Below are 14256 nucleotides of genomic sequence, written 5' to 3' on the forward strand. Positions count from 1 at the left end.
GTGCTCAGAATACAACAGTTTAGAAGCATATACGTATAAAGATACACAACATATCCCTCCAAACTGCAAATACATGTATGATAAATGGTGTAATCATAGTATTGTTTGTAGAATAAATTTGTCTTACTCCATAGCAGAGTTCAGCTGCCTCACATTGTGTTGGTGCTGCAATAGCAGCAGTAGCAGAAGATGAGACCAATGACACCAGTAGTTCGAGTGACAGTGGGTATAGCAATGGCAAGACATCCAGTCAGCAAAGTGAGTACATATTCTGTCTCTTAAAAAACAGCTCAATTCAGCCAGAGATGTTTTGGAACATGCTACATAATAATTGTTTAATATTTAATATGCAGTATTTGTGCATATATTTTGTAGCATGACAGTGATTTTGCTTAGAGAGTAACTTTAAAATACTTCTGCTTCTAAGAGAGTGTATATTACATGAAATAATCACTTTTGAACCCAAAGAAGGAAATATCTATCATTCTATGAAAGATGAAGTGAGCCATAAAAGTAATGAGGGAGGGGGGAAAGATGGGTGGTGTATTGAAGCATCTATGGAGAGAGAGAACCTTGTCCATGGAGGCAAGAAAGGGAACATACCAGAATATAGTGGTATTGTACCAACACTGTTATATGGGTGTGAAACATGGAGTTTTTAATGTTGCAGAGAGGAGGAGGGTGGAAGCATTGGAGGTGCTTCACACCCATAGATAAATTTCTTTGTCTCCACACATTCCTCAATTCACCACCCACCTTTTTACCCTTCTCTGTTCTATGCCCACTCCCAAATATCTGAGGACATTTCTTCCATGCTCCCTCCCTCCAATCTGATATCCTCTCTTCGATTGCCTAGATTCATTGTTGCTCTCACCACCTTGCTCTTCCCTATGCTCACTTTAAATTTCATTCTTTTGCTTACCCTATTAAATCCTCCACCAGCCTATGAAATTCTCTTTGGAAAAGGACCATGTCATTAGCAAAGAGCAACTCTTGGCAGCTCCCAGAAGAGATTTTTTTAAATATGGCAAGTTAATGCAGGACAAGAATAATATTTTGTTAAAAATATTGTATGCAAAGTTAATGAGGTCATGCTGTAATGGTAGTATTGATTAAAAACAGTAATTGAAAGATGTAAAATATATTAATCATTTTTAAAAAGATATTGATCTTATACAAAAAGTAGCAAAGTTACATAGTACAGTGGAACCTCAAATTTCGAACGTATCGCTTATCGAACTCTTCGAAAATAGAACCCATTTTTCCAACCAACTTTGTCCCTATTATCGAACTCGCCCCTATTTTCGAACCGCCAGGTACCGAACCTGTCCGGCAGCCCGCTCTGTCCGCATCCCTACGCAGGCGCCGTGAGCCAGTCTGATTTTGTTGATGCTTGAGTGAACACTAACTTGCGCTCTCATTCAAACATTTTACGATTATTTCATTGTGTTTAGTGCTTGTGGGACTATGAAATGAGCTACAATGGGCCCAAAAACTTGCTAGTTTTACCCCTGTGGTAAAGAAAGTGAGAAACACTACAGATGTGAAGGAAATAATACAGAAGTGGAATGATGTCCAAATGTTTGTGGAGAAGTACCACCCTGAGCAAGCTGAAACAAGCCATCTTTGCAACAAGTTCAGTGACAGAACCATGTCCCATTTTAAGGAAATCTTAAAGAGATGCCAGAAACAGAGGACTGTGGACAGTTACTTTGTGAGACAGGGGTCCAGTGACTCTCAAGCTGGTCCTAGTGGCATTAAAAGACAGAGAAGCGAAGTAACCCCAGAGAGGGCTTTGATACCTAAAGTCCTTATGGAGGGGGATTCTCCTTCCAAACACTAATCCCAGCTCCCTCACTCCTCCTCCCTATCTTCCAGATGCCATCACCAATCTTCAATAAAGTAAGTAAAATGTTATTTTATATATTTATTTAAATTTATTAATACATAATTGAACACTATATTTGTTGTGTGTATGTAAAACTATAATTAATCTCTATAAAGTGTATTTTTTTTTGTGTGTGTGAATATTTTTGGATTTCTGGAACGAATTAATTGTATTTCCATTATTTCTTAAGGGAAATATTGCTTCGCTTTTCAGGCTTTTCGAATTTAGAACTAACTCCTGGAACGGATTAAGTTTGATATTTGAGGTTCCACTGTATAGTAACACTGGATATCAGATAATACAGATTTTGAGTGTAAGATGCAGTACTAATATGGTAAAAAATGATAGTGGTTAAAAATGTTGATACTGTAGTTCTGTAATTATAATAATATTTTTACAGTGGGATGAAAATTTCTTTTCTACTCCATTAATAACAAGAAGGCATATTTCTCTGATAGGTGGAGGTGTGAGGTTATGACTCTTTTTATAACTGGTTCAATTATGCCAGATTCTTTGAGGAAATTGATTAGGTCCCAGTTACTGGTTTCATGTCTTTTTTGCACATGACTTTTTTTTTTTTACAATTTATGCATCTTTAAAACATCGTAAGTGTTCTGTGTTTTATGGCTGATTGAATGAGGTGTCCCTCTCTTGAGGTATGAAATCTGAACAAGATTGGTCATTTACTTCCCTTTTTGTCAAACAAGAGTGCTGCTTGGGCTGTCCTATGATCTATGTTGATATTGATCTGAATATTCATCACTTGAAAGTGAGAGTCAGATAATTTTGATTTAGTGTCTGAGAATATTCTACTGTTCATAATAGCAGCATCAGCTACCTATTGCTGCTTCATGTAATTTACTTGCCTGTGTGAATCAATAAACTGCTTATCATAGTGTGTTTTCTAATCTATGTTGCATTTTTTTCAACTTTCATTGATAGAGTTTATTGGCATTTCAACATCTTTCATGTCTTCACTGTTACTTTTGACTGCGGTTTGCATTTCTTTTTTTTGACTTCCCTGGCATTTTCTAGATTAATTCATTAGTATACTGGGTTAGTGCATCTTATATTTGTTGGCAGGCTACATAAAGCTGTCACTAGCTCATCAGTTTTGTTAGAAAGGTTCCAGGTAGAGTGTAGTCTTCATGGTGCATTTCATAATTTTTATTCAAGCACTTTATTTGCAGTTCCTGGTTAGTTAATATTCACCAGTTTTGAGTTTTCACAGTTTCATCAAAAACTTCAAAGGAATTAGGAAATGATTCCCTTTGGTTGTCCATTTTAATTGTTGTGGTTGAGGCTTGGTTGGTAGGGAAAGTGATGAGGGAGACTTGAGTGCTCAGGCTGCTGAGGGTAGAAGCTGCTAGAGGGAAACTGTGTTTACCTTTGGTCATCTGCATCTGGGATTATTGATGGTGCTAGTTCTGTGACATCTTGTTTTACCCATGGACCATTTGTGTAATGCTTGAGAGTAATATTCACCTCAGTCCATTTTGGTTGGGGTACAACTAGCTTGATAATGTTTTATGATGTTAGTAATGCTATACTAGTTTTCAGGTTTTTTATTTCCTCCTTAATCACATCCTCCTTGCTATTATTGTTGACTCTCACTTTTTAATTTTTAAAATATTCTGCAAATATTTTATTTGTAAATTTGGAAACAAGAAGCTCAGTTTCTTTTTCTTATTGTAAAACTTATTTTCAGTTATTGATGAACAGCATTGTAGTGATGGCAGTGGTATCAACACTCCGTCGTCTCCTCAGAACCTGACTGACTCTGGTTTTTCAATGCCTTCAATATCTTCACCACAAAGCAGCACAGATGTAGCATCTCCACATTCTTTAAATTCTTTGATTATGCCAGTTACTACTGCAGCATCCCAAACTTCCTCCATATCAATACCATCTCCTGTCTCAGGAGATGTAATGCTATCAGTAAACAACTATTCACGTGCTGCACTTCAGAATACACCTCCAACCACAGCACCATCACTGTCTGTCTCTCACCCTTCCAGTGACTCTCCTCAGAAGTCCATATCAAAAACTGGTGATACTCACAATATGACTCACAGTGGTGCAATGTCTGGCACCAGACCAGCTTCTATTGCCACTGGAACACAGTTAGAAAAGTGCAGTACTCCAGTGGTACATCGACCAGGATCCCTTGCATTGGGAAACTTGGCAGATACTGCTCTGCTCAACAGACTGCCTCGTGACCATCGGCCAGGATCTTTGGCTGCCCCTATTAACACTCTGGGAATACCACCAGCACCTGCTAGAGCTGCATCCCACATGGGGCTTAATGTAACAACTCCAACTAGATTGCATGATCTTCCAATGTTCAAGAGTCAAGACTTTGCACATATAAGACGAGGATGGACTCCAGACCTCCAAACTCAAAATGGCGCTTCTAACCATCGACAGGAGAGTAATGGTCTCGTCTCCATTATTGATCAGGTGATATATTTATTCGTGTATTTTCGAAGTTGATGTTTTGAAACAAGTAGTGTACTGCATAGCTCTAGTAATATATCTCATATTAATCATTTCTTCCAGTGCTTGAGCATACAGGATTATCTTTTGCACATTGATCAATTTCTATGCAGCTGAACTTGTAACCAATTGCACCAGCACTGGCTCAAGTGAGTTGTATTCCTTCATTTTCACTTCTGTTACACAGAGTTCCACCAAGGACTGTTCTTGTTCCTTGTGCACATCTAGTACTTTCATTTTTTTGCATATACAGCTTCTTCTCACTTAACGACGTGTACTCATTTACCGATGACTCAGACTTAAAACGGGCTCTGACCAGTATGCATACCTAAATAATGTTTATTAGAGCTGATTTCCTCTGCTCTGTTTATTACAATATACAGTACACTACTGTATAAGCATTAAAAATATACAAAAAATTTTATAAATGGTGCAAAAGTGACATTAAAACAATATCATTATAGTATGTATACTCCTTGCTTAGTGATGAATTTGTTTACCGACTTGGTCTTAGGAACAAAACTTTGTTGTTAAGTGTTGAGAGACTATATTGTACACTAACCCAACTATATTGTGTTGGGTTATGTACTAAGACTTTCCATATATAATGCAAGTTTGGGCAAAACCTGCACTTTGCCTCAGACTAGCTATTTCTCAATTAGATGAAAAAAATCATAAACTTCAATCTCTCTTATATGCTGGCATATATATATATTGGCAGTTTGGAGGGATATGTTGTGTATCTTTATATGTGTATGCTTCTAAACTGCTGCATTCTGAGCACCTCTGCAAAAACAGTGATAATGTGCGAGTGTGGTGAAAGTGTTGAATGATGATGAAAGTATTTTCTTTTTGGGGATTTTCTTTCTTTTTTTGGGTCACCCTGCCTCGGTGGGAGACGGCCGACTTGTTAAAAAAAAAAAAAATTATAGATGACCATAAATAAATAAATTATTTGAAAGTCTGGTAGATTTTGTAGTTACAGTGGAACCCCGGTTTTCATCTTTAATCCATTCCAGAAGGTTGGCTGAAAACTGATTTGTACGAAAACTGAAGTAATATTTCCTATAAGAAATAATGTAAATCCAATTAATCCGTACCAGACACCCAAAAATATTAACAAAAATTTTTTTTTTATAGAGAATAACTATAGTGTTGCAACTCTTCAGTGGTTAGGTCTTCCATAAGGTCAACCATCAACTCTTCCACATCCTGGCCACTCACATCCAACCCCATGGAATTCCCTAAAGCCACAATAGATTCCACAACAGGTGTAGGGTTGTAAAGTTTACACTAAATTATATTAAGTTAGTAATAGAACTAGGTATTAAAAACAGAATAAAAAGTAAAATACATACACAGTACATTCATTACTTACATTAAAATATTTGTAGTCTTAATGTAGGGCAAGAAGTGAGTAGTACTTACTTGTAGGTAGATGTAGGTATGTAGTCTGCCTGGGCTACATACCTACACCTACCTACATATTATTATTTTTTTATTATCACACTGGTTGATTCCCACCAAGGCAGGGTGGCCCGAAAAAAAAAACTTTCACCATCATTCACTCCATCACTGTCTTGCCAGAAGGGTGCTTTACATTACAGTTTTTAAACTGCAACATTAACACCCCTCCTTCAGAGTGCAGGCACTGTACTTCCCATCTCCAGGACTCAAGTCCGGCCTGCCGGTTTCCCTGAATCCCTTCATAAATGTTACTTTGCTCACACTCCAACAGCACGTCAAGTATTAAAAACCATTTGTCTCCATTCACTCCTATCAAACACGCTCACGCATGCCTGCTGGAAGTCCAAGCCCCTCGCACACAAAACCTCCTTTACCCCCTCCCTCCAACCTTTCCTAGGCCGACCCCTACCCCGCCTTCCTTCCACTACAGACTGATACACTCTTGAAGTCATTCTGTTTCGCTCCATTCTCTCTACATGTCCGAACCACCTCAACAACCCTTCCTCAGCCCTCTGGACAACAGTTTTGGTAATCCCGCACCTCCTCCTAACTTCCAAACTACGAATTCTCTGCATTATATTCACACCACACATTGCCCTCAGACATGACATCTCCACTGCCTCCAGCCTTCTCCTCGCTGCAACATTCATCACCCATGCTTCACACCCATATAAGAGCGTTGGTAAAACTATACTCTCATACATTCCCCTCTTTGCCTCCAAGGACAAAGTTCTTTGTCTCCACAGACTCCTAAGTGCACCACTCACTCTTTTTCCCTCATCAATTCTATGATTCACCTCATCTTTCATAGACCCATCCGCTGACACGTCCACTCCCAAATATCTGAATACGTTCACCTCCTCCATACTCTCTCCCTCCAATCTGATATCCAATCTTTCATCACCTAATCTTTTTGTTATCCTCATAACCTTACTCTTTCCTGTATTCACCTTTAATTTTCTTCTTTTGCACACCCTACCAAATTCATCCACCAATCTCTGCAACTTCTCTTCAGAATCTCCCAAGAGCACAGTGTCATCAGCAAAGAGCAGCTGTGACAACTCCCACTTTGTGTGTGATTCTTTATCTTTTAACTCCACGCCTCTTGCCAAGACCCTCGCATTTACTTCTCTTACAACCCCATCTATAAATATATTAAACAACCACGGTGACATCACACATCCTTGTCTAAGGCCTACTTTTACTGAGAAAAAATTTCCTTCTTTCGTACATACTCTAACTTGAGCCTCACTATCCTCGTAAAAACTCTTCACTGCTTTCAGTAACCTACCTCCTACACCATACACTTGCAACATCTGCCACATTGCCCCCCTATCCACCCTGTCATACGCCTTTTCCAAATCCATAAATGCCACAAAGACCTCTTTAGCCTTATCTAAATACTGTTCACTTATATGTTTCACTGTAAACACCTGGTCCACACACCTCCTACCTTTCCTAAAGCCTCCTTGTTCATCTGCTATCCTATTCTCCGTCTTACTCTTAATTCTTTCAATTATAACTCTACCATACACTTTACCAGGTATACTCAACAGACTTATCCCCCTATAATTTTTGCACTCTCTTTTATCCCCTTTGCCTTTATACAAAGGAACTATGCATGCTCTCTGCCAATCCCTAGGTACCTTACCCTCTTCCATACATTTATTAAATAATTGCACCAACCACTCCAAAACTATATCCCCACCTGCTTTTAACATTTCTATCTTTATCCCATCAATCCCGGCTGCCTTACCCCCTTTCATTTTACCTACTGCCTCACGAACTTCCCCCACACTCACAACTGGCTCTTCCTCACTCCTACAAGATGTTATTCCTCCTTGCCCTATACACGAAATCACAGCTTCCCTATCTTCATCAACATTTAACAATTCCTCAAAATATTCCCTTCATCTTCCCAATACCTCTAACTCTCCATTTAATAACTCTCCTCTCCTATTTTTAACTGACAAATCCATTTGTTCTCTAGGCTTTCTTAACTTGTTAATCTCACTCCAAAACTTTTTCTTATTTTCAACAAAATTTGTTGATAACATCTCACCCACTCTCTCATTTGCTCTCTTTTTACATTGCTTCACCACTCTCTTAACCTCTCTCTTTTTCTCCATATACTCTTCCCTCCTTGCATCACTTCTACTTTGTAAAAACTTCTCATATGCTAACTTTTTCTCCCTTACTACTCTCTTTACATCATCATTCCACCAGTCGCTCCTCTTCCCTTTTGCACCCACTTTCCTGTAACCACAAACTTCTGCTGAACACTCTAACACTACATTTTTAAACCTACCCCATACCTCTTCGACCCCATTGCCTATGCTCTCATTAGCCCATCTATCCTCCAATAGCTGTTTATATCTTACCCTAACTGCCTCCTCTTTTAGTTTATAAACCTTCACCTCTCTCTTCCCTGATGCTTCTATTCTCCTTGTATCCCATCTACCTTTTACTCTCAGTGTAGCTACAACTAGAAAGTGATCTGATATATCTGTGGCCCCTCTATAAACATGTACATCCTGAAGTCTACTCAACAGTCTTTTATCTACCAATACATAATCCAACAAACTACTGTCATTTCGCCCTACATCATATCTTGTATACTTACTTATCCTCTTTTTCTTAAAATATGTATTACCTATAACTAAACCCCTTTCTATACAAAGTTCAATCAAAGGGCTCCCATTATCATTTACATCTGGCACCCCAAACTTACCTACCACACCCTCTCTAAAAGTTTCTCCTGCTTTAGCATTCAGGTCCCCTACCACAATTACTCTCTCACTTGGTTCAAAGGCTCCTATACATTCACTTAACATCTCCCAAAATCTCTCTCTCTCCTCTGCATTCCTCTCTTCTCCAGGTGCATACACCTACCTACATAGCTGCATGATATTTAATGCGGCCCAGAGCCATATTATTACCATCAACATACCATGTTCACTGAGTTTAATCGTTTCTAACAGCTACCTTTAGATCCCATCATAAACAAAGGGAGAAGTAACAAATAATTCAGGCCAAGAATTGTAAACAATAGTGTTATGTACTAAGGGGGGTGACTGGGCTAATTCAGATTCATACACGTTTTCTCTGATGCTGGACCAAATAAAACGTAATGTTTTCCCTCCACCCGACTACCACCCCTCCATAGCATATAAACATTGCATGTTTATATGCTGTGTAATGTGTTTCTTATATAATTTTGAAGAAAATATCATAGATGGATTAATGAAAATGTCTATATTAACCTAAAATTAGACATTTAATATGCCCAAGAGTGATTATTACGTAGAAAGAGGTTTAGTAATAAGTAATACATATTTTATGAAGAAGAGGATAAATAAATGTACAAGGTATGATATAGCACATAATGAAAGTAGTTTGTTAGATTATTTATTGGTGGATAAAAGGTTGATGGGTAGGCTCCAGGATGTAAACGTTTATAGAGGGGCAACTGACATATCGGATCATTATTTAATTGTAGCTACAGTTAGAGTAAGAGGTAGATGGGAAAAGAGGAAAATGGCAACAACAAGTAAGAGGAAGGTGAGAATGTATAAACTAAGGGAGGAGGAAGTTCGGGTGAGATATAAGCAACTATTGGCAGAAAGGTGGACTGTTGCAAGTATGAGCAGTAGGGGGGTTGAAGAGGGTTGGAATAGTTTTAAAAATGCAGTATTAGAATGTGGCGCAGAAGTTTGTGGTTATAGAAGGGTGGGTGCAGGAAGAAAGAGGAGTGATTGGTGGAATGATGAAGTAAAGGGTGTGATAAAAGAGGAAAAGTTTGCTTATGAGAGGTTTTTACAAAGCAGAAGTGTTATAAGAAGAGTAGAGTATATAGAGAGTAAAAGAAAGGTGAAGAGTGGTGAGAGAGTGCAAAAGGAGAGCAGATGATAGAGTGGGAGAGGCACTGTCAAGAAATTTTAATGAAAATAAGAAAAAATTTTGGAGTGAGTTAAACAAGTTAAGAAAGCCTAGGGAACAAATGGACTTGTCAGTTAAAAACAGAGTAGGGGAGTTAGTAGATGGGGAGAGGGAGGTTTTTGGGTAGATGGTGAGAATATTTTGAGGAACTTTTAAATGTCGACGAAGAAAGGGAGGCGGTAATTTCATGCACTGGACAGAGAGGTATACCATCCTTTAGGAGTGAAGAAGAATAGGATGCGAGTGTGGGGGAGGTGCGTGAGGCATTACGTAGAATGAAAGGGGGTAAAGCAGCTGGAACTGACTGGATCATGACAGAAATGTTAAATGCAGGGGGGGATATAGTGTTGGAGTGGTTGGTATTTTTGTTTAATGTATGAAAGAGGGGAAGGTACCTAGAGATTGGCGGAGAGCATGTATAGTCCCTTTATATAAAGGGAAGGGGGACAAAAGAGATTGTAAAAATTATAGAGGAATAAGTTTACTGAGTATACAACGAAAAGTGTACGGTAGGGGTATAATTGAAAGAATTAGAGGTAAGACAGAATGTGGGATTGTGGATGAGCAAGGAGGTTTTAGAGTAGGTAGGGGATGTGTAAATCAAGTGTTTACATTGAAGCATATATGTGAACAGTATTTAGATAAAAGACGTTTTTATTGCATTTATGGATTTAGAAAAGGCATATGATAGAGTGGATAGGGGAGCAATGTGGCAGATGTTGCAAGTATATGGAATAGGTAGTAAGTTACTAAAGGCTGTAAAGAGTTATTATGAGGATAGTGAGGCTCAGGTTAGGGTGTGTAGAAGAGAGGGAGACTACTTCCCAGTAAAAGTAGGTCTTAGACAGGAATGTGTAATGTCACCATGGTTGTTTAATATATTTGTAGATGGGGTTGTAGAAGAAGTAAATGCTAGGGTGTTCGGGAGAGGGGTGGGATTAAATCATGGGGAATCAAATACAAAATGGGAAATGACACAGTTGCTTTTTGCTGATGATACTGTGCTTATGGGAGATTCTAAAGAAAAATTGCAAAGTTTAGTGAACGAGTTTGGGAGTGTGTGTAAAGGTAGAAAGTTGAAAGTGAACATAGAAAAGAGTAAGGTGATGAGGGTATCAAATGATTTAGGTAAAGAAAAATTGGATATCAAATTGGGGAGGAGCATGGAAGAAGTGAATGTTTTCAGATAATTGGGAGTTGACGTGTCGGCGGATGGATTTATGAAGGATGAGGTTAATCATAGAATTGATGAGGGAAAAAAGGTGAGTTGTGCATTGAGGTATATGTGGAGACAAAAAACATTATCTATGGAGGCAAAGAAGGTACTGTATGAATATATAGTAGTACCAACACTCTTATATGGGTGTGAAGCTTGGGTTGTGAATGCAGCAGCGAGGAGGTGGTTGGAGGCAGTGGAAATGTCCTGTCTAAGTTTAATGTGTGGTGTAAATATTATGCAGAAAATTCAGTGTGGTAATTAGGAGAAGGTGTGGAGTTAATAAAAGTATTAGTCAGAGGGCTGAAGAGGGGTTGTTGAGGTGGTTTGGTCATTTAGAGAGAATGGATCAAAGTAGAATGACATGGAAAGCATTTAAATCTGTAGGGGAAGGAAGGCGGAGTAGGGGTCGTCCTCGAAAAGGTTGGAAGGAAGGGCTAAGGGAGGTTTTGTGGGCGAGGGGCTTAGACTTCCAGCAGGCGTGCGTGAGCGTGTTCGATAGGAGTGAATGGAGACGAATGGTATTCGAGACCTGATGATCTATTTTAGTGTGAGCAGGGTAATATTTAGTGAAGGGATTCAGGGAAACCGGTTATTTTTATATAGCTGGACTTGAGTCCTGGAAATGGGAAGTACAATGCCTGCACTCTAAAGGAGGGGTTCGGGATATTGGCAGTTTAGATGGATATGTTGTGTATCTTTGTATGTATATGCTTCTAAGATGTTGTGTTCTGAGCACCTCTGCAAAAACAGTGATTATGTGTGAGTGAGGTGAAATAGTTGAATGATGATGAATTTTTTTTTGGGGGTGGGGCGGATTTTCATTCTTTTTGGGTCACCCTGCCTTGGTGGGAGACGGTCAACTTGTTAAAAAAAAAAAATTAGTATTATTACTATGGCGTTAAGACTAGAGGGACACTCTTAGTGAATGAGTAAGGACGCATCTGGTATGGATGATTTGCGAGTGGATATGTGAAAAGGGGGGGGGAAATTTCTCCGAGAAAAGTGGTTGAAAACTGAATTGTACGATAACCGGACTGAATGAAAACCGGGGTTCCACTGTACTGGAAAAGAAATTCGTAATTTCTAGTAAATTAGTAATTGTGGTGTAATGTATTTATCAGAAGTAAGTGGGGAGTATCATCAAGTTATTTGTTACTGAAGAGTAAAACCTTGAATTTGAAATTTAAGTTATTTGCATTGTATTGTGCTATTGTAATTTTTTTTAACCAGCTTTCTCCCACCAAGGTAGTGTGACCTCCAGAAAACAAAAATGGGAGCTGTTACCATCATTCATTCAGTAGCTGTCTTCTCAGAAGTGCACAGACATTATAATTCAAAGAACTTTCCAAATTGCAAGATTCTCTTTCCCCTAAATAATGTAGGCACTGTACTTTCCTACCTCCATGACTCAAGTCCAGCTAACCAATTTCCTGAATCCCTTTATAAAGGTAATGTAATTTTATTTTTCATAATTCGTTGTTAATTTTTTGTACTATTTAAATTTTCAGGTGACAAGCAGTTTATTAGAGCATGGTGATAGTCCTCCTCCCAAGATGTCTGCTTGCGAAGTAACGTCATCCTTTGACTTAACATCTTCAGTGGCTGCTCCTTCTAGTGGATATTCCCTAACTTCAACACAGTCGGATATTCAAGATGCTTCTCTCAAAACTACTACTACATCTGTAGATACAGGGTTGTGTTTAGGAAGAAACTCAAGTTCTAGGGGACCTCATGAATACCAGGATAGTAATAGCTCGTCAGGTGGCAGAGTTGACTCTTCCATGGCATCTGTTGGGCCTGCAAACTTTACACAGGATCAACCACGTGGAGAAGTACTGCACCCAACACCCCATCGACCCCATTTCTCTTCATCTGCAAGACCTGCCCGTGTTTCCTTGCAAGATCCTTTATCATCTGCCCAGGATCCTCATAGTGTTCCTTATAAAATTGATGGTGGTGAGTCACAGTATGAAACAAGTGAACTCAGTGAAACAGAAAGTGGTGAGGAGCATTCTGAAACTTCTATCTTAGCTCTGAAGGCTGCATCAAAGCCTCATTCAAGAATTCCTTCTCTGAGTCCTGAAGTACTTCCTGGTAATAAACACATTTTTAAAGATTCCCATGTTTCTAGTCAAACTTATTCTCATCAGGAATCCAGGATTCCCACTTTGAATATTATAGGACGTTCTAGTACTTTGACCAATGATGCCCACTCTTCAGTGGAATCTAGAATACCAATCCCTGCTAGTATGGGCAGAAGCTCTGGCAGTCTAGCTCAGGAAACAAGAGGGTCTTCAGAGTCCCAGATTCCCTCTATAAGTTCTAAAGTTGCAAATTTGAGTAATTCATACTGTGATAAGCAAGCACAGGATGAATCTCGCATACCTGCATTAAGCAGTGCTGGACGCAATTCTAGTAATGTAGTTTTTGACAACCGGTCTTTTTCTGAGTCTCGCAAACCTACAATTCTACACTCCAGTAATGAATCCCAGATAATAAGCGATTCCCGGATTCCAGTGATAGGAATGATGGGTAGAACCTCAAGTAACTTGACTCGTGAATCCTTTGGCATTGGCTATACTAAACTTGGAAATTCTGATGTGACTGTAGGTAACAAAAATTTTGTCTCCAACAAACCACTTGGGTCTGGAAGCACTGGGAATAATGGTTCTGGTATTCCATTGTTGTCCTCAAAAGGTAGAAGCAATAGTAATCTAGGGCCTGTCTTGCCTAATGCTGGTAATGTTTTAACTACCATGATCGGTGACTCGAACAAACACCTATCTTACAGTTATGTCTCCCAATCTCAGAACCACGGAGATATTAGTCACGTATCTTCAACAGCACGACTTCAGTCCCCAGGATATACAACTGGGATTCGACCTCCCACCATCCATTCACCTAGTCAGCAGCAGCCTATTCAGCCCAGTTTGAGCAGCTACCCTAGTGGTATACGTCCTCCCACAGTTAATGCAGCCATTAACACGCCAGGTATACCAATACCATTTCCTATGTCACCGAGCAACCATTTGGCAAACCCTGGCTCTCGAGGCTCCATCACCTCTACTGGGTCAGCTTCTCGCATCCCAATGGCTTCAGGTGGGTATTGAGTGTTTTGTTATGTTGTTTACTTGATTAATCTTTGAGATGAAGCCATACCACTGAGGATGTGCCTAGGATCAGAGAGCAAATAGGTTGCTGTTGTATTATTAATTATTGCCATAAGACAATTTTTCTTTTTTTAATC

General features: G+C 39.1%; 1 protein-coding gene across 6 annotated transcripts in view; it reads left to right on the top strand.

The window, feature by feature from the left end:
• Positions 1 to 14256, top strand: part of LOC128691696 (erbin) — a 159659-nt gene that overhangs the window by 94895 nt on the left and 50508 nt on the right. For 5 of the 6 annotated variants that reach the window (XR_011392437.1, XM_070088807.1, XM_070088811.1 and 2 more), the window contains 3 exons: positions 135 to 258; positions 3597 to 4348; positions 12518 to 14108. Coding sequence is in view for 5 of the 6 variants with exons in the window: in XM_070088807.1 (XP_069944908.1) it covers positions 135 to 258; positions 3597 to 4348; positions 12518 to 14108 (2467 nt within the window). In the remaining variant the exon portion in view is untranslated. The remainder of the gene's footprint in view (positions 1 to 134; positions 259 to 3596; positions 4349 to 12517; positions 14109 to 14256) is intronic. The other variant, XM_070088809.1, reaches the window with a different exon arrangement.

The sequence above is a fragment of the Cherax quadricarinatus genome, chromosome 26 (genome assembly GCF_038502225.1).
Source record: "Cherax quadricarinatus isolate ZL_2023a chromosome 26, ASM3850222v1, whole genome shotgun sequence".
Classification (NCBI taxonomy): domain Eukaryota; kingdom Metazoa; phylum Arthropoda; class Malacostraca; order Decapoda; family Parastacidae; genus Cherax; species Cherax quadricarinatus.